General features: G+C 40.9%; 1 protein-coding gene across 13 annotated transcripts in view; it reads left to right on the top strand.

The window, feature by feature from the left end:
* The window catches only part of LOC105473730 (spectrin repeat containing nuclear envelope protein 2), a 377,206-nt gene that overhangs the window by 277,199 nt on the left and 77,372 nt on the right, over positions 1-22,635 (top strand). For all 13 annotated transcript variants that reach the window (XM_071100037.1, XM_071100034.1, XM_071100026.1 and 10 more), the window contains 11 exons: positions 1,187-1,288; positions 2,521-2,640; positions 2,785-2,985; positions 5,020-5,193; positions 6,833-6,964; positions 10,859-11,055; positions 13,173-13,305; positions 14,580-14,762; positions 15,178-15,324; positions 17,013-17,189; positions 19,315-19,470. In XM_071100037.1, coding sequence (XP_070956138.1) covers positions 1,187-1,288; positions 2,521-2,640; positions 2,785-2,985; positions 5,020-5,193; positions 6,833-6,964; positions 10,859-11,055; positions 13,173-13,305; positions 14,580-14,762; positions 15,178-15,324; positions 17,013-17,189; positions 19,315-19,470 — 1,722 coding nt within the window. The remainder of the gene's footprint in view (positions 1-1,186; positions 1,289-2,520; positions 2,641-2,784; positions 2,986-5,019; positions 5,194-6,832; positions 6,965-10,858; positions 11,056-13,172; positions 13,306-14,579; positions 14,763-15,177; positions 15,325-17,012; positions 17,190-19,314; positions 19,471-22,635) is intronic.

The following is a 22,635-nucleotide window of genomic DNA, read 5'->3' as shown; positions in this document are numbered from 1 at the left end:
AAGAAAACAGAAAGTGAAGCCCTTTTTGAAGTCTTGGCTGAGCACAGTAACTCATGCCTGTAATCCCAGCCCTTAGGAGGCCTAGGTAGATGGATTGCTTGAGCCCAGGAGTTCAAGACCAGCCTCGACATCATAGATCCCATCTCAAAAAAAGAAAAAAGTAAAAAAAAAGATAAAAATAGAGTCTTGAGTATGAATTTGTTGGGATGAACTAACATAATGTTTAATTTCTTGTATTACATTTAGCCATTTAACAATTAAAATGGGGGAGTGGCATTTGTATTTGTTTTTCTAGGCTAGAGGGAGCCATTAACACTTTTGAGGTAAGGAATGACAATCCGTGTATGTTTCAGGTAGATTCCTCCAGCAATTGTCTAAAGTGAATTGGAGAGGGAGAGACTCCAGGCAGGTAGAAGAGTTAGGAAGCTACTAAAATTATCTAATGAAAAAGAAATGAAACCCAATACTATTTATAATGAGGCTTGCCCATAAAAATCAAGCCTGAATCTGACCAAGCTTCTAGAATCCAAGTAAAACAGACACAAGAAAAGAAGAACAGGTTAAACAGCACACTGGGAGTGTAGTCTGCCAAATCCAGCCTGTGGGAAACTGTACTGAACAAATGACCCATTTTTTCACACACACACATTCAAGAAACAAAAAAGAAAGGTGGTCGGGGATTCTGCAGATTAAGAGAGATCTAAGATGTACTTATCCATCATGACATATGGACCTCATTTGGATCCTCATTGAAATAAAAAGAAAAATTATAGGCAATTAAGAATATGTGAATCCTGTCTGGGTAGTTAAATCATACTAAGGAATTATTATTGATGGCAGGGGAGAAGTATATTGGAGTATTTTTAAAGAGAAGGATCTTTATCTTTTAGAAATATATACTGAAACATATACTGATGAAATGACTTGAGACCTGGGATTTGCTTCAAAATAGCCTGAAGGAAAGGAGATTAGGTACAGTTGAGAGCTGGAGGGAGGATGTAGAGGGAAGAAGGTCAGCCATGAATCAATAATTGTTGAAGTTTAATGATGATACAATGGGGATTTCTCTATTTTTGTATTTGTTTGAAATTTCAAATGTCACAAAAATTATAAAAACCAACTAAATATACAAAAAGATAATGAAGGCCTAAATGAGATTGCTCAGTTTCCTGCATTTATCTTACAGAATGAAATAAAGAGATTATATGATCAGCTCATTAAGAGTAAGACATCTTTACAACAGTCTTTGAATGAAATCAGTGGCCAGAGTGTTGCTGAACAGCTTCAGGTAATCAAGTCAAAATAATCCAGACTGACTGAACTTTGAACCACAGAGCTTTGCGTTTAAGCCGTGCTTCTGAACTACTTTCCTTTGTGAGCAGCAGCAAGGCTTAAGTACATAAATAAAAAGTGAAAACTATTTATGTTGACCTTTTAAAAACATCTCTTAATTTTCTGAAGCATGATGTATTAAAACAACAGGAGACCATTTTCACTTGTCAACCATGACAAAATGTGTATGTCCACTGTTGGTAAGGATATTGGAAAATGAGACCCTCATCCTCTTGCCAGGGGAGTCCTGGGGATCCTTTGTCTGTATATCAGAATTTTAAACATAAATACTCTCTCTTCCAGCAATCATTTGACTTCATTTATTTAGCAAATATTAATTGAGGATCCACTATGTTCAGGCACTGTTTGAGGTGCTGAACTTGTACTCCTCCTAAGGATGTAAGATAAGTGCATAGAGATAAATATTTTGGCCAGGTATGGTGGCTCACGCCTATAATCCCAGCACCTTGGGAGTCTGAGGCAGGTGGATCACTTGAGACCAGGAGTTCGAGACCAGCGTGGCCAACATGGTGAACCCTGTCTCTATTAAAAATACAAAAATTAGCCAGGTGCAGTGGCACACAACTGTAGTCCCAGCTACTCAGGAGGCTGAGGCGTGATCATTGATTGAGCCTGGGAGGCAGAGGTTGCAGTGAACTGAACTGAGAGTGTGCCACTGCACTCCAGCTTGGGTGACAGAGCCAGACCTTTGTCTCTAAACAAATAAATAAATAAATAAGTCATAAATATTTAAGGATGGACCCAGCAGCTCTGCTTGAGTTAAAAACTGTAAATAACCTAAAAGTCCATTGAGAGCTGACTGATACAAAAGCAGGGTACACCCTTAACAATAGCATGCTGTGTGTCTGTTTCAAAGGAGCTAGATATGTGTATACTGATGTGAAGAGATGCTGAAGAGCTGGTGAGTGAGGAATGCTAACCACAGGACAGAGTGCTGTGGTGCAGTTCATTGAGTTTAAGGATATGCGCGTATACCCCTACTGGTATGGAGCATGTTAGGAACTGGGAACCTCTGGGAAGATTGTTAAGGAGAGGTGAGGGAGCAGGAACTGGGATTTTCGTTTTTCCCTTCATCCCTTTCTGTACTGTTTAATTCTTTTTAGATGACTATGTGTGCTTCTCTGACGTATTGAAGGGTTTTCTTTTCTTGTATTGTCTCTCACTTAGAAAGCAGATGGATATACAGTGGAGCTGGAGAACGCTGAGAGCCGAGTGGTCAAACTACGAGATGAAGGGGAGAGGCTTCATTTACCTTACGTTTTACTCCAGGAGGTTTACAAATTAGAGGTATGCCTGAGCAGAAAACATTGACTCAGCACTGTGATTGTGAGGAGTCAGATTCTTTTCTTTCACCAACAGAGTAGATTTGTCTTTCAATTATTGCCCCGGTTGGATGAAAATGCATTTGTGTACCTGCTCTTCTCTTTTCAGGATGTACTTGACAGTATGTGGGGAATGCTAAGAGCCAGGTACACAGAACTCAGCAGCCCTTTCATCACTGAGAACCAGCAAGATGCTTTGTTGCAAGGCATGGTAGAACTGGTGAAGATTGGGAAGGAAAAGCTTGCTCATGACCACTTAAAACAAACCAAAAGTAAAGTGGCGTTACAGGCTCAAATAGAAAATCACAAGGTGAGACAGACACGTGGGTCAGATGTCCCCTTCACAGACTAAAATCTTAAGGTATTTCTGAATGCGAACAGAAAGGATCCATTTTTCTTCTTTGTTGAAATTTAAGCTATTCATCCTTCTAATAAACATCTATTAGAATGCCTAATGTGTACCAGGAACCCTGGTACATGCTGGGAATTTGGGCTATGAGTAAAAACAGACACCGTTCCTTATATTCATGGAGCTTTCACCCGATTGAAAAGATAGACATTTATCAACAAGTCTTCAAACAAATTAAATTGAGGATCCATTCTATGAGAGCATTTAATAGCAGAAGGTGACTTAGGAAAGTTAGAAAAGGCTTTCCTGGCCTTGCACGGTGGCTTATGCCTGTAATCCCAGAACTTTGGGAGGCCAAGGTGGGCGGATCACCTGAGGTCAGGAGTTCGAGACCAGCCTGGCCAAAATGGTCAAACCTTGTCTCTACTAAAAATACAAAAATTAGCTGGGCATGGTGGCAGGTGCCTGTAATCCCAGCTACTCAGGAGGCTGAGGCAGGAGAATCACTTGAACTCAGGAGGCAGAGGTTGCAGTGAGCTGAGATCATGCCCCTGCACTGCAGCCTGGGTGACACAGCAAAAAAAAAAAAAAAAAAAAAAAAAGAAGAAGAAGAAGAAAAGACTTTCCTAAGAACTAGAATCAAAAGGAAGGTGTATTATTATATAGTATAAGACTATAATAAATCCTTTCATTTTTAAAATTCATTTCATTAAACAAAAACCTCTTGATCACCAGCTAAAGATAAAGAGTAATCTAGGTGCTGATAATTAAAAAGGTGTAAGACAGTTCCTACCTGAGGTAAGCTTACGGTCTAGCATTTGGAAGGTAGAGCTTAGTCTAAGAAAAGATGAAAGATAAATATTTTATGAAGGATGGAGGGGAAGAGGAGAAAATAATATTGATTATCTACAGTGTGTCAGGCCCCTTGCTAGATGCTTTTGTAAACGTCTCTATGTATATGTCATTTTCAAGGCTTAGGAGAAGGGATTCACATAATACGGAGGGGTCCCTACAGACAACTGGAGGAGGCAGTAAATGGAGAAGAACCAGGTGAAATAAAGCCTTCCTCTTGAAAGGTTCTTGAAGTTCAAATACAAATACAGGAAGCTTTATGTCCAGGATTCCTATAAATCAGCAAATCCCCTTTATTTCATCATTTTCTTGAGTGGAAATTAAAGCCAAGGTTAAGGCGTCCTGTCTTTTGAATATGCGGGCTGCTTGAGTTTGCACGTCTGTCCATCCAACTTGTCTTGAAATTCATCAGCCACAGTGGCATCTGTTTTTTGTTTCTTTTGTCTGTTTGTTTTTGTTTTTTTAAGAGACAGGATCTCACTCTGTTTTCCAGGCTGGAGTGCAGTGGTGTAATCATAGCTCATTGTAGCCTCGAAATCCTGGTCTCAAACAATCCTCTCACCTCAGCCTCCTGAGTAGCTGGGACTATAGATGTGTGCCACCACACCTAGCTGGCATCTATCTTTTTGTAGCATTTAGACTCAAAACAACTGATTTAGAAAGCTCTATCTGGAAATTGAAATTGACAAAAATGTTTGCCATTTAACATGGATTATTTAGTGGAAAATAACACTTAAGGATAATACTTCTTTATAATTCATTGAAGTTCCGCTAGTGTTCAAAGACTAAGAGATTTTTTTTTTTTGAGAGGGAGTCTTGCTCTGTCGCCCAGGCTGGAGTGCAGTGGCAGTGGCACGATCTCGGCTCATTGCAACCTCCGCCTCCTGGGTTCAAATGATTCTCCTGCCTCAGTCTCTCAAATGACTGGGATGACGGGCATTCACCACCATGCCCAGCTAATTTTTGTATTATTGGTAGAGATGGGGTTTCGCCATGCTGGCCAGGCTAGTCAATTTGACTGTACATGGATGTCCTGGGATTTTGGATTTAAAACAAAAATAACTGGATATAAAGTTGAAGTAACTTGGTTTTTAAGATTTTCACAATTTCAAAATAAATATTAAAACTTTTTCCATCTCATAGGTTTTTTTCCAGAAGCTTGTTGCTGACATGTTGTTGATCCAAGCATACTCTGCCAAAGTATTTCCTTCTTTATTGCAAAAGAGAGAGACATTTTGGGCAGAACAAATAACAGAAGTTAAAATACTAGAAGAAGAGTCACGCCAACGTGGTATGAAACTACAGAGTTTGTTGCAGGTATTTGGGTTCTGTAAACGTTGTACTGAAGCTGGGAATTCCTGATTTTCCATCACCACCCCAGGTGTTGAGAAGAAGTATCTAGTTATCATTAAGCTATAGTTAAATGGAAGCCTGACAGTGAGGAATGTGGAATGTGGACCCCTGCTCAGGTTCTGAGGCCACTCCCTGAAGGAAAGGTTGGCTGGGATTTCTCGTACATAGATTTGGGATGGTACTGCGTCTCTCTGCCTTTTAGGTTCATGTATGAATAAGCAAAACGATAAGCACTTTGAGACCTTGAATGAGATCATTTGGGTGAAACAGTTACTGGTTTAGAAACTGTACTTCTTCAAGAGAACAGGCCCAGATGTTCTAAAATGGGTAATGACAATCTTGTCTAAATTCAAAGAAAAAAAATAAGCATGCATAAAGCTCCTTCTCAGTTTTGAGGCATTCCCCTCACAGCCTTTCATAGCCAATGTTAGTACTTAAAGGAAATAAAGAAAAAAGGAAGGAGGCCGGGCGCGGTGGCTCACGCCTGTAATCCCAACACTTTGGGAGGCTGAGGGGGGCGGATCACGAGGTCAGGAGATTGAGACCGTCCTGGCTAACACGGTGAAACCCTGTCTTTACTAAAAATACAAAAAATTAGCTGGGCATGGTGGCGGGCGCCTGTAGTCCCACCCACTCAGGAGGCTGAGGGAGGAGAATGGTGTAAACCCGGGAGGCGGAGCTGGCAATGAGCCGAGATGTGCCACTGCACTCCAGCCTGGGTGACAGAATGAGACTCCGTCTCAAAAAAAAAAAAAAAAGAAGGAAGGAAATGTTTAACTTGATAATATAATATGGTGTTATTTTTTGCTAACAAAATTTATTTTCTAGTTAGTGTGTCAAGTTGATATTTCTAATATGTCATGGTGTTTTTTTAAAAAGACTCCATGGACCCAGTGAGTGTTCTATAAAAGCTAAGTGAGCCACTATGTGAATAGATATGGAAATGAGTGAGATGGTTATTTTTCTAACAGATGATGTTTGGAGTCAGTAACTCAGCTCTGTGGTGTGTTGGGATCCTAGGGGTGGGCGTCTGTGAAAACGGGACAAGCTGAAAGATGACAAGACTAGAGCTAAGGCAGTTGTCCTCCCCTGATGAAGTGTAAGCCTGTACTCCTCAAAGATACCCTGAGCAGACCTATGCTTCAAGTGGCATGGGGGTTTGATGGGCGTGGGCTTGGGCGTGGAGAGCAAGAGCAGCCTAATAAGAGCTTCTGTTGAATAAGGGTCTAAAATTTAGCTCTTTCCCTTTCCTAGTAAGAGAAAGGGTCTCTTGTGGCTCTGAGGTCTCTACAGAGTTGCTAAGAGTATCACTTTAACTTCATTGTATTACTCCTTTAGTCATGTTACCCAGTTTGACAAGACAAGCATAAAACACTAAATGCCAACTGAGATTCTTTTTAAACCTTGTCCTCAAAGGCAATGGAATTCTTTTCCATTCGATGTTGAGCGCTTACCAGAGTGGGTTACGTCTCTGACACACCTGGAATCTGTGCTTTAATTTTGTATGGTCTTGGTGTTCATTTTTGTTTGGTGATGAATTGTGTTGTTATCTGGAACCAATCTAGTAAAGGCTTCCATTGATTTTATGTCCTTGATTCTCTAGAAATGGGAAGAATTTGATGAAAACTATGCATCTCTTGAAAAGGACCTGGAAATTCTTATATCTACATTGCCCTCTGTGAGTTTGGTGGAAGAGACAGAGGAAAGATTAGTGGAAAGGATTTCGTTTTACCAGGTATTTTTCTTCCATTTAAGTTATCAAAGACATGTCCATAGCACTTTGTGTTTTACATTTGTTTTGACTAAGTGGCTTGGTTTTGAAGGTTTGAATTGAAACAAAACGTTCATCATACAGCTCACTGTTGAATGTATTCAGGGAGACTGCAGATTTGAATGTGAACTCCTCAGCATAAACACAAGTCTGGCATGGGGGAGAGGACCTTGTCTGAGTCGTGGCTCCATCACTTATCACCTCTGTGACCTTGCTGTCCCTAAGCCTCAGTTTTTTAATCTGTGGAACGTAGATAATCGAGCCAATTCCACCTGTCTCTGGAAGTGAATGCCAATGAGCTACTAGTATGGAAATGAGCTGAAGAATGGAAATAACTTTGTCAGCCTTCGGCCTCTAAACATATATTTAGTTTTATTCCTACAGTGAAGTCCTGAGTAGATGCAGCCCACGAGAGAGACAATAATCTTACCTGCCACCAGCATTATAAAAACATCCCAGGCCGGGTGTGGTGGTGCACACCTGTAATTCCAGCACTTTGGGAGGCCGAGGCACGTGGATTGCCTGAGCTCAGGAGTTTGAGACCAGCCTGGGCAAAATGGTGAAATGCTGTCTCTACTGAAATACAAAAATAATAATAAATAAATAAATAAATAAAAATAAAAATAAATTAGCTGGGTGTGGCAGTGTGTACCTGTAATCCCAGTTTCTTGGGAGGCTGAGGTAGGAGAATTGCTTAAACCCGAGAGGTGGAGGTTGCAGTGAGCCAAGATCACGCCATTGCACTCCAGCCTGGGCGACAGAGCGAGACTCCATCTCAAAACAAACAAAAAAAACCCCTCAAACGTTTAAACTTTTTGTGTGTAACTTTTTGTATTATTGTCATCAGTCTCTGTGTCTCTAATTTTGGTGCCAAAGAAAAGATAAAACCTTAAAATGGTTTTCAAGTGGCATTGAGAACATGACTAACAAGACACAAAACAGGTTTTAAGTCTTCTCACCAGGAACTTAAAATTCCTAGTTTTAACTTTTAGAGTATATGCCGTCAGAATCTGAGTTGTACGGCCAGAGGCATTTATCAAATATCAACTTTAAAACTTCAAAAGCACATTTATCGCCTGAATGAACTAGGTGGAAAATGAAAGCAGGAAATACTTCCAGGGCTCTCTCTTCCGTGGAGATATTTTAGCCTCTATAAGGAACATATTCCAGAGGCTGGGACACTGTATTTATACTCCCTAGATGTCTGGAAGGCTACAATTGGTCTCATTGCCACCTTATTAATTATATTGAGCCTAACTCTAAGGTAAATCTGGATCCTCTGGGGTGGGTGGGAGTGGGGGTGATGGGAGTACTGTTTAGCTCTTTGTTAGTCTAGGGATACCGAAGGTAGCGTCTAAACAGCTGAAATAATGCAGTCGAGAACACTATTTTAAGGCTTATTATTTTAAGCAACAGTCTAATATTAGCCAAAGTAATATGAGTGTGATTGTTTTCTCCAGAAGTAACCATAAATATTAAAAAGAAAAAAATTGTTCTAAGATTTTAAATGAATTTGCCAGACTAAAGAAGACGTATCTCATAAAGCCCATCTCACATATGGACTTCATAGGCCGTTCTCAGTTCAGAGTCAAGGAAAGGTTTGTGTGAGTCTGACAGATGTCGTCATCTTGATCAGCCGTCGTCTGTGGGGCGTGGAACCTAGGGGTCAGTTGTGTGTGGCCTTTGAAGTCGAACAAACCTGTGTTCAAATGCTGGTTCGGCCTAGTTACTCGTGTACAGACTGTCTCCATGCATATAATCGGTAAATTAGGCTGGGCGTGGTGGCTCACGCCTGTAATCCTAGCACGTTAGGAGGCCGACGTGGGCGGATAACCCGAGGTCAGGAGACCAGCCTGGCCAATATGGTAAAACCCCATCTCTACTAAAACTACAAGAATTAGCTGGGCATGGTGGCACGTGCCTATAATCCCAGCTACTCAGGAGGCTTAGGCAGGAGAATCGCTGGAACCCAGGAGGCGGAGGCTGCAGTGAGCCGAGATCGCGCCACTGCACTCCAGCCTGGGTGACAGAGCGAGACTTCATCTCAAAAAAAAAAAGGGGAGGGTGAATTAAGACTTTTCAGAGATGTTTTAAAGATGAAGAATCTAGCATTTCACTTAGAAAATTAAACTGATTTTTTTTTCTTTTAATACAGATGTTTGATATTTCATTCTAGCCCACACAGGCTCAGACACGGGGAGGGGATTACAAATGGGAGTGGTGGAAAGGGCCATGGAAGTGGAATTTTTTGGTAATTTCTTAAAAGGCTTAACTTAATTTGAAAATAGCAAACCTTCTGTTTTGATAATTTATTTTTTAAGATTAAACAGGTGTCAGGATAAATGGCATTAGATGAATCCAGCTGTGTTAGGTAATTACCTTTAGACAGACTTCAGATAATTTCATTTTTCTGTCCATGGAGTTGGATTAATGATATGCTATTTTAATTTATTTTTCTAAAATTTTCTTCCTTTCTGTCTACTGAATCTTTATATTCCGTAGAAGACTCTGGAAATGAATTTTCTGCCTAGTATTTGCATCTCATGGATAATAGAGAAATACTATTTTATTTATCCTCTTCTTATGTAAGTCACCATCTGAAGTGCTTCCGGGGGCAGAACAGAAATAAGGAACACCTGGTGGCTCTGCAATCAGAGGGGTGGTGGGGACTGAGCTGAGGGAAAAAGGGAGTAGGCTCTCCTAGAGCTGGCTGGCAGCTGCTGCTCAGTTACGGCCACCCTTTGCCACATGAGATGCAGACCAACAATTGCTGGGTCTTCCAGTTTTCCCAGAGACACTGGCAATCCTGATTATTATGTAAGATTTCCTGGTTTTTCTTCCTTATTTTTTTTTTGAGACAGAGTCTCGCAGTGTCGCCCAGGCTGGAGTGCAGTGGCACGATCTCGGCTCACTGCAAACTCCGCCTCCTGGGTTCACACCATTCTCCTGCCTCAGCCTCTGAGTAGCTGGGACTACAGGCACCTACCACCACGCCCAGCTAATTTTTTGTATTTTTAGTAGAGACGGGGTTTCACTGTGTTAGCCAGGATGGTCTCAATCTCCTGACCTCGTGATCTGCCCCTGTCAGCCTCCCAAAGTGCTGAGATTACAGGTGTGAGCCACCACGCCTGGCCTAGCTTTCCTGATTTTTCAAACTGATCTTAAGGTCACACAAAACCTGTCTGTGAGCCCAGCGTGGCCTAAAGAGTGCCAGCTTGGTTTTTGTTTGTATGTAGTAAGTCTATAAAGTTGATTTGGTTTATTTTGGGGTTTTTTTTTTTTTTTTTTTTTTTGAGACAGTCTCACTCTGTCGCTCAGGCTGGAGTGCAGTGGCACAATCTCAGCCTACCACAGCCTCCACCTCCTGGGTTCCAGCAATTCTCCTGCCTCAGCCTCCTGACTAGCTGGGATTACAGGTGCAGGCCACCAAGTCCTGCCTCAGCCTCCCAAGTAACTGGGATTACAGGCATGTGCCACCACGCCTAGCTAATTTTTTGTATTTTTAGTAGAGAGGAGGTTTCACCATGTTGGTCAGGCTGGTCTCGAACTGCTGACCTCAGGTGGTCCACCCACCTCAGCCTCCCAAAGTGCTGGGGTTACAGGCGTGAGCTAGTGCGCCCAGCCAGTAAGTCTACAGAGTTGAATCTGTGCTCTAGAAATGTGAGATTGGATACCTATCATGAAAGGTGACCAATAAACCATTAATCATGCATCTAGTCAGACTATAGTCTTGAAGGTTGGGAAAGTGTTACTGTTTCATCAGTAGACACAAATGTCAGTTTTAAATGCAGTATTTGTGAATAGCTTGGCAGACTTTATTTTCTAAATAATTCATTCTATGACTTTACTTTTTATTAGCAAATAAAAAGAAACATTGGTGGAAAACACGCCCGGCTTTACCAAACTCTGAACGAAGGCAAACAGTTGGTGGCGTCTGTGAGCTGTCCTGAATTAGAGGGCCAGATCGCAAAACTGGAAGAGCAGTGGTTGTCCCTGAACAAGAAAATTGACCATGAGCTCCACAGGCTGCAAGCACTTCTCAAGCATCTGCTCAGGTCTGCCTTTTTGGGGGTGGACTGGCTTCACATTGTTTTGTGGAGAAAGACCTCAGGGATTCTGTAGTCAACTAAATTTTACCTGCAACCCGCCTTATGCTGTTTTCTCTTGGGCAGTCTAAAGCAGTTGGGGCCCTCTTCTGGGCTAAACACGATGTAGAATCTCTGATGGTTTGCTAGACACAGCATAACATGTAGTCAGTTTGCTGTGATCATTTTTTCTTTTCTTTTTTGTTTTTAAGGAGGCAGGGTCTTGCCCTGTCACCCAGGCTGGAGTGCATAGAGTGCAGTAGCACAATCATAGCTCACTGCAACCTTGAACCCCTGGGCTCAAGCAATCCTCCTGCCTCAGCCTCCCAAGTTGGTGTGACTACAGGCATAGGCCACCATGCCTGGCTAATTTTATAAACTTTTTTATAGAGATGGAGTCTCACGTTGTTGCCCAGGGTGCTCTCAAGCTCCTGGCCTCAAGCAATCCTCCTGCCTCAGCTTCCCAAAGTGCTAGGATTACAAGTGTGAGCCACTGCACCCAGCTAGTTTACACATTTCTATAGAAGCTAGGAATTATGTTATAAAATATATATAGGTTACCTTTATACCACGATATTGCTCTTTCCTACCCTCTTCCAAAAGTTTTAAAATTAAAAAAATTAAATGATTTTAGCTAACAGAATAGTTTGAAATAGCCTCACAACAAAGGAGAATTTGTTGTGCTTAGTTGGTATAATCTTGAACCATGTGAGGAAGGAGGAGAACATGGAACATTTAAACCTCATTCTCATCCCTGCCTCTTAACCTAAGGCAGTTTAAAAGTTACAAGAAGGGCAGAATTTTGTTTGAATATTTTCACTACCTCGGGCAAATATGTTGGGTGTTCAGCCAACAGCAGTTTGTTGTTATACAGCTTATACAAATGCTGTGTGTGTGTGTTTGACCATATCTGTTAAAATGTGTGATTCTATTACTTTCAAAATATTAAAAAGAAAAAAATTGTTCTAAGACTTTTAAATAAATTTGCCAGACTAAAGAAGACATATCTCGTAAAGCCCATCTCACATATGGACTTCACAGGCCATTCTCAGTTCAGAGTCAAGGAAAGGTTTGTGTGATAATAAATATAAATAAATAAATAATTTTATTTATTTATTTTTTGAGACAGGGTCTCACTCTGTTGCCCAGGCTGGAGTGCAGTGGCATGATCATGGCTCACTGTAGCCTTGACCTCCTGGGCTCAAGTAATCTTCCCACCTCAGCCTCCCGCGTACCTTGAACCACAGCACATGCCACCACGCCTGGCTAATTTTTGTATTTTTTGTAGAGATGGGGTTTTGCCATGTTGCCCAGGCCTGTCTCAAATTCCTGGGCTCAAGCCATCCTCCCACCTTGGTATCCCAAAGTGCTGGGATTATAGGAGTGAGCCACCGTGCCTGGCCTATATTTTTAATATGAACACATTTATAGAAGATATTTGATGAATAAAAATCTCTGCCCCTTCACTGGGTGTACTTTTGTATAGCTGTAATAAGAAATAAAAAAGAATGCTTTAGACTTCCTAATTGTTCTTTTTTTTTTTTTTTTTTTTTTTTTTTTTGAGACAGAGTCTTGCTCTGTCGCCCAGGCTGGAGTGCAGTGGCGCAATCTCGGCTCACTGCAACCTCCACCTCCCGGGTTCAAACGATTCTCCTGCCTCAGCCTCCTGAGTAGCTGGGACTACAGACATGTGCCACCATGCCTGGCTATTTTTTTGTATTTTTTAGTAGAGACGGGGTTTCACCATGTTGGTCAGGCTGGTCTCGAACTCCTGACCTCAGGCAATCCACCTTTCTCAGCCTCCCAAAGTGCTGGGATTACAGGCGTGGGCCACCGCATCTGGCCTAAAATCCTCATTGTTCTTGCTAAGCTATAATGAAGAGAGTCCTAGAAAATGCCAGGGGCGTCAGACTTGGGGCATGGTATAAAACATGATATAATCCTTATTAACATCACGATATTCTGAATGTTAGGACTAATCAACATAGGAAAACATATAATAAAATAAGAAGACAATTTGTTGGTGATGCATATCATTATCAGAGTATGTTTCTAATCTGCCTTCTCTCTCACTTTGCTCCTGTTAGTTATAGCAGAGATTCGGATCAGTTAACCAAGTGGTTGGAATCTTCCCAGCATACTCTGAATTACTGGAAAGAACAGTCCCTCAATGTGTCTCAGGACTTGGATACAATCAGAAGCAACATCGACAATTTTTTTGTAAGTCGTAATAGCATATTACTGGCCAGAAATAAATATCAAGGAAAAAGCATCAGGGTTAATGTGATAGTCTTTCGTATTTATTTGTGGATAAGGGATAAAACTTGGGCAAATAGTAGCTGTATTCTTCAAACCTAGAACTGTTTATACTGTTCATTCATTTATAATGATAAAATATATTTTTAATTGACCCTATAAAATATACATAAATTTAAAACTTGCACTGGGTGCAGTGGCTCATGCCTGTAATCCCAGCACTTTGGGAGGCCAAAGTGGGTGAATCAACTGAGGTCAGGAGCTCGATACCAGCCTGACAAACATGGAGAAACCCCATCTCTACTAAAAATACAAAATTAGCCGGGCGTGGTGGCGCATGCCTGTAGTCCCAGCTCCTCAGGAGGCTGAGGCAGGAGAATCACTTGAACCTGGGGGGTGGAGGTTGCAGTGAGGCAAGATTGGTGCCATTGCACTCTAGCCTGGGCAACAGGAGTGAAACTCAGTCTCTAAAAACTTGCACTGACATAGGTCATGTTTTACAAATACAAAGAATACAAGACCAAAAAACAACTTTATAAGGTTACTAACTTATAAATGTTTAACATTAATAAAGGCATAGTTTTAAATTATTGTAAACAAAATTTGATATTTCTACTAAAAAGCTTTTGTTCCATTGTTTTGAGATGTTTTTTGGAAAAAAATTCAAAAAATATCCCCCAAATTTTGGGGGAAATAAAAAGGTATTACTCTTGTAATATAATTACGTAATGATTATTGGTCAATGCACTTATGAAACGTAGTCTTTTCCATTAGACTTTTCTTGGTTTTTTTCCATTTTTCATACTTTGTAGCTGTGGTTACTCACTTTGGTATTAAAATGTAAATTTTTTCAACATACTTGAAAGAATCTCTACATAGGAAAGATTTAAATATTTTAATTACAAACTTGTTTCAAGTAATTCATTTAATATGCACTTTGTGTTGGGTTCCATAGTTTATTGTAAAACTTAACCATTTAAATAATGACTTATTTTTAAAAATACTAACCCACTGGGTGATAAGCTTCTTGAGGGGTGTGCATTCCATCTCTTTTGTTCCCCATTGTGTATGTAATGCCCGACAGTAGGAAAAAGGGGTGTGTGTGTGTGTGTGTGTGTGTGTGTGCGTATACACATTCAAATATTTACTATGTTTAATTGTTACTAGCCAGTTATTCTGACTCTTAGTTTCTGCTATATTTAAATTTTAAGTTTCTAAATTTTAAAACTCTCCTGTAGGAGTTTTCAAAAGAAGTTGATGAAAAGTCCTCCTTGAAGACTGCTGTTATAAGTACCGGGAACCAGCTTCTTCACCTGAAGGAAACTGATACAGCTACGCTGAGAGCTTCTTTAGCACAGTTTGAACAAAAATGGACAATGCTCATAACTCAACTTCCAGATATTCAAGAAAAACTTCACCAGGTAAGTCTTTAGAGCCTCAGCATTTGAATTAATGTTCACTTGTTAGCTCACAACTCTTTCGAAATTATTTCTCTGACTCAATAATTTTCATTGACACTACCTATTTTTCTCTGGCACCAGTGAATATAGGTCTTAATTACTGGACCCTCCTCCAATGGGATTTTTCTTAAGAGAGAAATCAGGCTTAATTACTTTATTTCTCAGTTTATCTTTGCCACTGTGTTAGTTTATGTGAAGGTCATTGTCATTGTTTTGGGGTCGCTTATTCTAAGTTTGAATGCTGGGTTTGTTTTTTTGAGTAACCTGCGTAATTATATAGCAAGACCTTTTATCAAACCAGATATCATCTTTAGTGAAGCCCTGATTCATTTTGTTAACTGCAGGCAATTAAATGGAAATCATTTTGTTCTCACAGCTTCAAATGGAGAAATTGCCATCTCGTAAAGCAATCACAGAAATGATTAGCTGGATGAACAATGTGGAGCATCAAACTTCAGATGAAGACTCCGTGCATTCACCAAGTTCTGCATCTCAAGTTAAACATCTTCTTCAGAAGCACAAGGTAATTATGCAAAAGGAGCAGAAGTCTTTTCATTGAAACAAGAAGGCTAATCAGTTAGAGGGGTAATGCTGGACAAAGGGACACATAGGATATAATTTCGAAAAACGGATTCTAGGGGTAGGAAACTGGCGTGGTGGATGATTCTAGAGAGATGTTAGTAGACTTGCTTTTATTCTGCTTAAATTCCTTTTGCCAGCCCCCTTCACCGCAGGACAACCCAAGCAAGCTTTTAACAGACTTTCATCTCATCTTTTTATCCCCACCCCACTGCCCCCACTAACCACGGGCTCTGCCTGACAGAGTGATTTTGATTCCTTAACTGTTCTTGGTGCTCTCCCTCATCATTCTGTGTACATGCTGCACCCTCCACCTGGAATGCCAGGGCCCATGTTTAACTGTATACGTCCTCTTAGTCATCCTTCCAAAGTCAGCTCGAGTTGTCCTCATTTGGAAATCCACCCCTGACTCTCCCAGCCAGACTAGGTGACTTTCCTAGATTAGATGTCTCCATCATGCTATTAGTAGCTCCCATCATGCATTAGTATAATTATTGGTTTGCTTGCCTGTCTCCCCACCTTGACTGAGCTTCTTGAGACCAGGGGCTGTCCTTCACCTCACTAAAATATAGCACGCCTATCCCAATACCTGCCTTCCTCTAACAGGTGTTAATGAAATGTTCTTTGAGTAAGAGAATGAGTAAGAAAAAATTGAGATCCTTCTACAAAGAGATATAAATGTGGCCTTCTCTGTGATATTTAATTTCAAGTAGATTTAATATTTCATGAGCCACACGCAAACATGTATCTTGTGCTCAGCAGTATGCTGGCCACTGGGAATACAAAGATGAGTGACACGTGTGATCCATTGCTTTAAGACCATGCAGGCTGATAGAACTAGCTTCTGGTAGGCAGAACATGAATGGCTTAATCACCAAGCATGATATTAGCAGAAGATTTTGTTTTTATGTACCATCACATCCTAACTTCAGTGTGTTGTAAAATCTTTGAAAAGTCTACACGTGTGCATTCTCATAGGCTGTAGCAACCTAGCACATACCACATGGCTGTCACCCCTGGGTGTCTCCAAAAGAGGTTCTAGAGCTTGCAAGGATGAAATCAATAAATGACAGGTTTGGCAGAAATGTTGTTGTCCCTGCGTGGGTTTAGGATTGCTGTACAACTTAAAGCCACCCAGACTTTCTAAAGCCACCTGAGAGGCCTTTACCTATCCCCGAAGGAACAGGGAAGGTGCCTAAATGACAGAGTTCCTTAAAGGTGTCCTGGGTTTTCTGAGAGAGCTTTTCCTTCCTGTTTCCCATCTGGTTGTTTCCATGAGCCCTCAGGATGGCCCTGAATTCCCGCACAGCTCACGGGCAGCCTCCCCCAGGAAGCTTTGTCATATCCTGGGTCCTGATTTGGGTTCAGATGATAGCAACTGCCACACACAGTGCACCTCTGCCTTTTCAGCCTATTTGAAAGCAATGCATCTCTGTGTAATTCCCCAAAAGAATCTCGACTCCAATAAAGCCAACTCCTGGTGTAGGTTGGGGAGGGTAGAAAGGAACTCCTAACAGGTGCCCCTTGATTAATGGATGGGAGCTTGGCGTCCCCTCGAGTACATAAAGGGAAATCCAGTTGATCTGACCAACTTTCATGACTGCTTTGGGTGTTTAACTTTGCTTATTTTAGGAGTTTAGAATGGAAATGGACTATAAACAGTGGATAGTGGACTTTGTTAACCAGTCGTTACTTCAGCTAAGCACCTGTGATGTAGAAAGCAAACGCTATGAAAGAACGGAGTTTGCAGAGCACCTGGGGGAGATGAACCGCCAGTGGCACCATGTACATGGAATGCTGAATAGAAAGGTGTGTTCCTGGGTCACAGCTGGATGTGTGGTTTGGCCTTTATAAAATACACTCTCTGAAAAATCAAAAAAGACGTTCAATTAGTTGACTAACTGATTGCTAAGCCTAATAATCATCTCAACCATAGCCCTTTTATAAATCCTATGTTTTAGCATTCTCCATTGGTACCTATAAGGTAATATGAAAATAGTTCTTATATTTGAGATTTCTTAGTGGGAAATTGAGCGAGGCAAGCGGAGAGGAGGAATTTATTTAGGAACATGTCAAGTATTATGTCAGGCTCCTAAATGATCAGAGATTTTACATTTTCTATGAAAGCAGAAGTTCAAAAGGGGCAAAGCTATTTCAGCTTTGAAAAGATTTATGAAAAGAAAGAAAAATACATGTGGCTTTTTGGTAGATTTTCACTCCGTGACTCTTGAAAAGATTTGGAAAACTTATTCCTGGAAAAATACTTTACATATAATCGTAATGATAATTGGTGTGTTTACTGTGTAGAGAATGCATACAAATGAATTTACACAATTAAGAAACAAGTACATGAATGGACAAAGGACATGAACAGACAATTCACAAAAGAGGAAATTATAGTTAGCAAATAAACATGGAAAGATATCATTAGCAGATACTCAAACACTGTGTAACATAATGCACTTAATTACATTAGAAAAAAAAATCAGATGAGGACAAAACCCAAAGCTGTCACGTTCATACATTGCTGATAATGGCTTAAGTACTCTCTTGGAAAGCATTTGGAAAATTTAAAGAACCGTAATAATAATCTTATCACTTAACCAAGCAAGTCACCTCTTACACATTTAAGTAGATAGTCCTTCAAAAAAGAAAATGATGCGCAGAGTGTTCAATTCAGCATCGTTTACAGCGGTGAAAAGGTACCATGCCTTAATTTGCACTGTCGGGGAATAATTAATCAAATTATACTGTATTAATTTGATGAAACATTGGGGCAGCCTTTTTTTATTTTTATTTTTTGAAACGAATTCTCGCCCTGTTGCCCAGGCTGGAGTGCAGTGGTGCGATCTCAGCTCACTGCAACCTCCACCTCCCGAATTCATGCAGTTGTCTCAAGCCTCTCAAATAGCTGATATTACAGGTGCCCGCCACCACGCCCAGCTAATCTTTGTATTTTTAGTAGAGTCGGGGTTTCACCATGTTGGTCAGGCTGGTCTCGAACTCCGGACCTCAAGTAACACATCCACCTCGGCCTCCCAAAGTGCCAGGATTACAGGCATGAGCCACCATGCCTGGCTGGGCAGCCTTTTAAAATTATGTCATGACAGGCCAGGCACAGTGGCTTATGCGTGTAATCTCAGTACTTTGGGAGGCTGAGGCAGGCAGATCACGAGGTCAGGAGTTCAAGACCAGCCTGACCAACATGGTGAAACCCTGTCTCTAATAAAAATGCAAAAATTAGCTGGGCGTGGCAGCATGTGCCTGTAACCCCAGCTACTCGGGAGGCTGAGGCAGGAGAATCGCTTGAACCTGGAAGGCGGAGGTTTCAGTGAGCCAAAATTGCGCCATTGCACTCCAGCATGGGTGACAGAGTAAGACTCTGTCTCAAAAAAAAAAAAAAAAATTATGTCATGACACAGTACTTATAAGGTATTGTAAAAAAGAATATAAAAATGTATGTATATTATAATTATGACCTAATAAAAAAATTATTATGAATGAGAGGAATCACAGACATTAAAGACAATGATTATTTTATTGAATTGACAAATTATTTATTATTGATATTGGTAGAAATTTTTAAGAACTCTAATGCAGAAAGTCTGAAGAAAGAAATTTTTCTTACACTTTGCATATAATAGATGACTCAATGAAAAATATCGAATGTTAGGAACATTTTATTTTGTTCACATCTGAAACTCACAATAGCTGCCTTTCTCAACAGATTAGTTTTCACCTGAAATATATTTTTTTTGTAAGAGGAGCTTTAATTCTGTTTTCTGATTTATGAATCTTTATTTCAAAAGTTATCAGCATCTTATTTAGAAATTTGAGAAGAAACAAAATTGTTTTTTAAAAAATAACATCATGGCATTTACCTTTTAAAACATACATTTTAACATTTTTTGTAATTGTTAAATTCATCACTTAGATACAACATTTAGAACAACTTCTGGAAAGTATCACTGAGAGTGAAAATAAAATACAAATTTTGAACAACTGGATGGAAGCACAAGAAGAGAGACTGAAAACTTTACAAAAACCTGAAAGTGTGATCTCAGTGCAGAAGCTGCTCCTGGACTGTCAGGTGAGGAAGGGAACAGTGTCCCGCCCAACCCTTGAACTGGGGCAACTGGGTCACCTCTCTTGCCCCAAGGATAAGTTGCTGTAGTTTGTGGAGACTCTCTTCCAGCTCCCCTCTATTTACTTATTTTCTTATGTCAATTAGATAATGACCCATGGGTTTTACGAAATTGCGAAGTGCCATTTTTTATGATAAGCAGAAGAATGTATTTTCACGGTTACGGTATTGCTCTCTTAAGAGTTTTGAGTAGTACTCTTGGGGGAAAATGCTCAAAGGGAATTTTGATTTAAATGCTTTCCAATTTTCCATCTGTTTTATCATTTTTCCCAGTGTTCACAAAATTACTCTAAAGGTTTCATTATTTCTAGCATTTCATTCTGTGTTTTTTCAGAGGAAAATGATTTTCTTCTACCTATCATACACTGTGTTTTAAAAAGTTCACTTGTCCCTCGGAACCTCTGTCTGAATCACACTGGGCTTGAGGGTGTTGTCCATTGTTCAGCTGTGCTTTGCCGAATCACTCAGTCTTTGCACATTGATCCTGCTTTAGCACTGTCTTTATGACTGCTGCCCATTCAAAGCACCTCTGCCATCACCATCATGGCAGGCGGCACGCGCTGTGCTGTGTCTGCACTTCCTGTTTGACGGCCTTGCAGTAGTCACTGTCAGGACTGGAAAGTCTGGCCGGACCGCATTTCTACTGAGGAGGTTAGGGGATAGCACTGGACGTAAATATGAGCAGCAGCACCACCGTAAGAGGCCTTTTCACATGCTCATATCCTGTACCCACCTCCCCATGAGCCGTCTCCACTTTAGCCTTCTGACAGCCACCTTGGAGTCAGTGTGCTTCCTTACTGGAAGCCTACATTCCGCAGCCTGGTGCTGGACTGTCCCCTAGCAGGTGGTTCTTTCCAGAGCCCAGAAGGTGTTTTTCATGCGTGTCGCTACCTCCGGTTTCTCATTAGGTGCTCTCCACTTACTCCTTGCTGTCTGGCCAGTCTGTCTCAATCAGGCCGGCTTCCTTCAGACCACCTCGGTGCAGGCCTGTCTCATGCAGCTGCTTCCAGCCCACTTGCCAGCCTCCCCCCTCATTTCCTTCTGATTCATTCTCCACATTGCTGCAGAGGGATATTTCTGAAATGCAACGGGTCACAGCAATCTCCATTTGAAAATCCTCCAGTGGCTCCAGATTGACCACAGAACAAAGTTCACATGTTTTAGAATGACATTCTGGTCCCTCACCTACAAAGAGTTGCAAATATACCTAAGTCAAGCGAGTCTTACACAGTTGGTTCTCTTTTTGATAGATAATTGTAGCCACTGACCAAGGTTGAAATGGATTAAGTTTAGCTATTCTTCCCACAACCTCACTACCGAGTTGTAAAAAAACAAATTCCAGACACAATGCCACCATCTATAGAAACAGATTAGCAAGCAAGCTCTAAAAATATTTTATATAAGTTCAGCAAAGCCTCTCTGTCCTCTTTAGCGCACCAACCACCGCTTTGCATGAAAGACAGACATAGTAATATTCCAGAAGCAAGCGTCCATTATTTCTATGGCCAACATTAGGCAACCAGAATCCTTGGAGTTTAAACTGGATACAAAAACCACATAAGGACTTACCTTAGGGATTATTGCACCGGGTGAAGGCAACAGGCTATGCCCAGTTCTTATAGCCTGTTCAAGTGGGGGTGGAAATTGTATCTGCTCATTAGAAAAATGAAAGTTGACTGAGACAAGGAGCTTTAAAAGAAATTTACAGACGTGCCTGGCCAGCATCATCCCTTGTCAGTCCCCATTTGCCTCTGTGCCATTACATTTGCAGCTGATTGCAGAATTATTTCTACCTACCTCCCCTCGCCCCCACCATCCACACACAGGTTCTCCTCTGCTTTTGTCAGAACTCAGTCGAAGCACCCTGACCCTCTCCCTCACCACATGCCCACTAACTGTGCCTTCCTACCAACTCCCACATTTCCTTAGCTCATTTCTTCCTATTTTAAATTTGTATGCTGCTTCTTGGATGCCTCTTTGCACAAGGCCATAAACAAGGCAGAGATGGAAGCAAATAAATAAAACAGGCTTCCCTAGCACCCCACGTAGCATCATGTGTCAGAGACTGTATTGGACTCATCTGTCCACGGGTCTGTCCTCTCCCAGACTGTGGGTTTCTCAAGGCAGGCTGGCACATCAGCAGGACTGTTATACCTGTCACTGCCTGTGAAATTCATAGGTGCTTAATAGTTGCTTGAATGTATCTATTAGTGGACCTAAAAGGCTGCTTTTCTATAAATATTAATTTCTCTCTCTCTCTTTTTTTTTTCACTATTCTTTGCATATAATAACTAAAATGAGACCAGGTGCAGTTGCTCACACCTGTAATCCTAGCAATTTGGGAGGCTAAGGCAGAAGGATCACTTGAGGCCAGGAGTTCAAAACCAGCCAGGGCAACACAACAAGACCCAGTCTCTACAAAAAAAAAAAAAAAAAAGTTATTTGGGCATAGTGTTGTACACCTGTAATCCTAGCTACTTGGGAGCCTGAGGCAGGAGGATCACTTGAGCCCAGGAGTTCAGGGTTCGAGCAGTAAGCCATGATCACGCCCCTGTACTCCAGCCTGGGTAAGACCCCATCTCTAAAAAAACAAAACAAAAAGAAAGAACTGAAAAAAAGGAAAAGAAAATGATGAAAATGATTGATGTATACTTTAATGACTTCTCCCAGGGTGGAATGCTTCAGTTCAGGTAAGCTTCTTAAAGTGGCTTTACTCTAGAAAAGTTAAGTATTGGAGTCGATGAAACATGAAGACATTAGGATTTGAAATATTCTGAAGGGCTTCTAAAAGTCATTGGTGACTGGAAAAAGGCCACGCTTGACATATTATAATTATCAAGGAAAATTGTGTAGTTGACTTGAGTGGGGAGGTTTGAGATGAGGCTGTTAATCCCTCAAGTTTGATGCCTCTATATATAAGCAAGCACAGCTTCTTAAAGAACTATGTTCATGGTAAAGTCAGAGGAATTTAGATATTTTAAAAATATTTAACGCTGGTTCTCGCAGAACAGAAAAACAGGACTTGCAAATTCTAGTCAATCTCCATAATTAGCAAGATTGTTTTTAATTCCACCCTGATTTATATGTAGCAAATTAGAATTTAAAGTAAGA

Source organism: Macaca nemestrina, chromosome 7, assembly GCF_043159975.1.
Source record: "Macaca nemestrina isolate mMacNem1 chromosome 7, mMacNem.hap1, whole genome shotgun sequence".
NCBI classification, from domain to species: Eukaryota; Metazoa; Chordata; class Mammalia; order Primates; family Cercopithecidae; genus Macaca; species Macaca nemestrina.
Note: the sequence above shows the minus strand (reverse complement) of the source record. Positions and strands in the feature narration are given on the sequence as shown.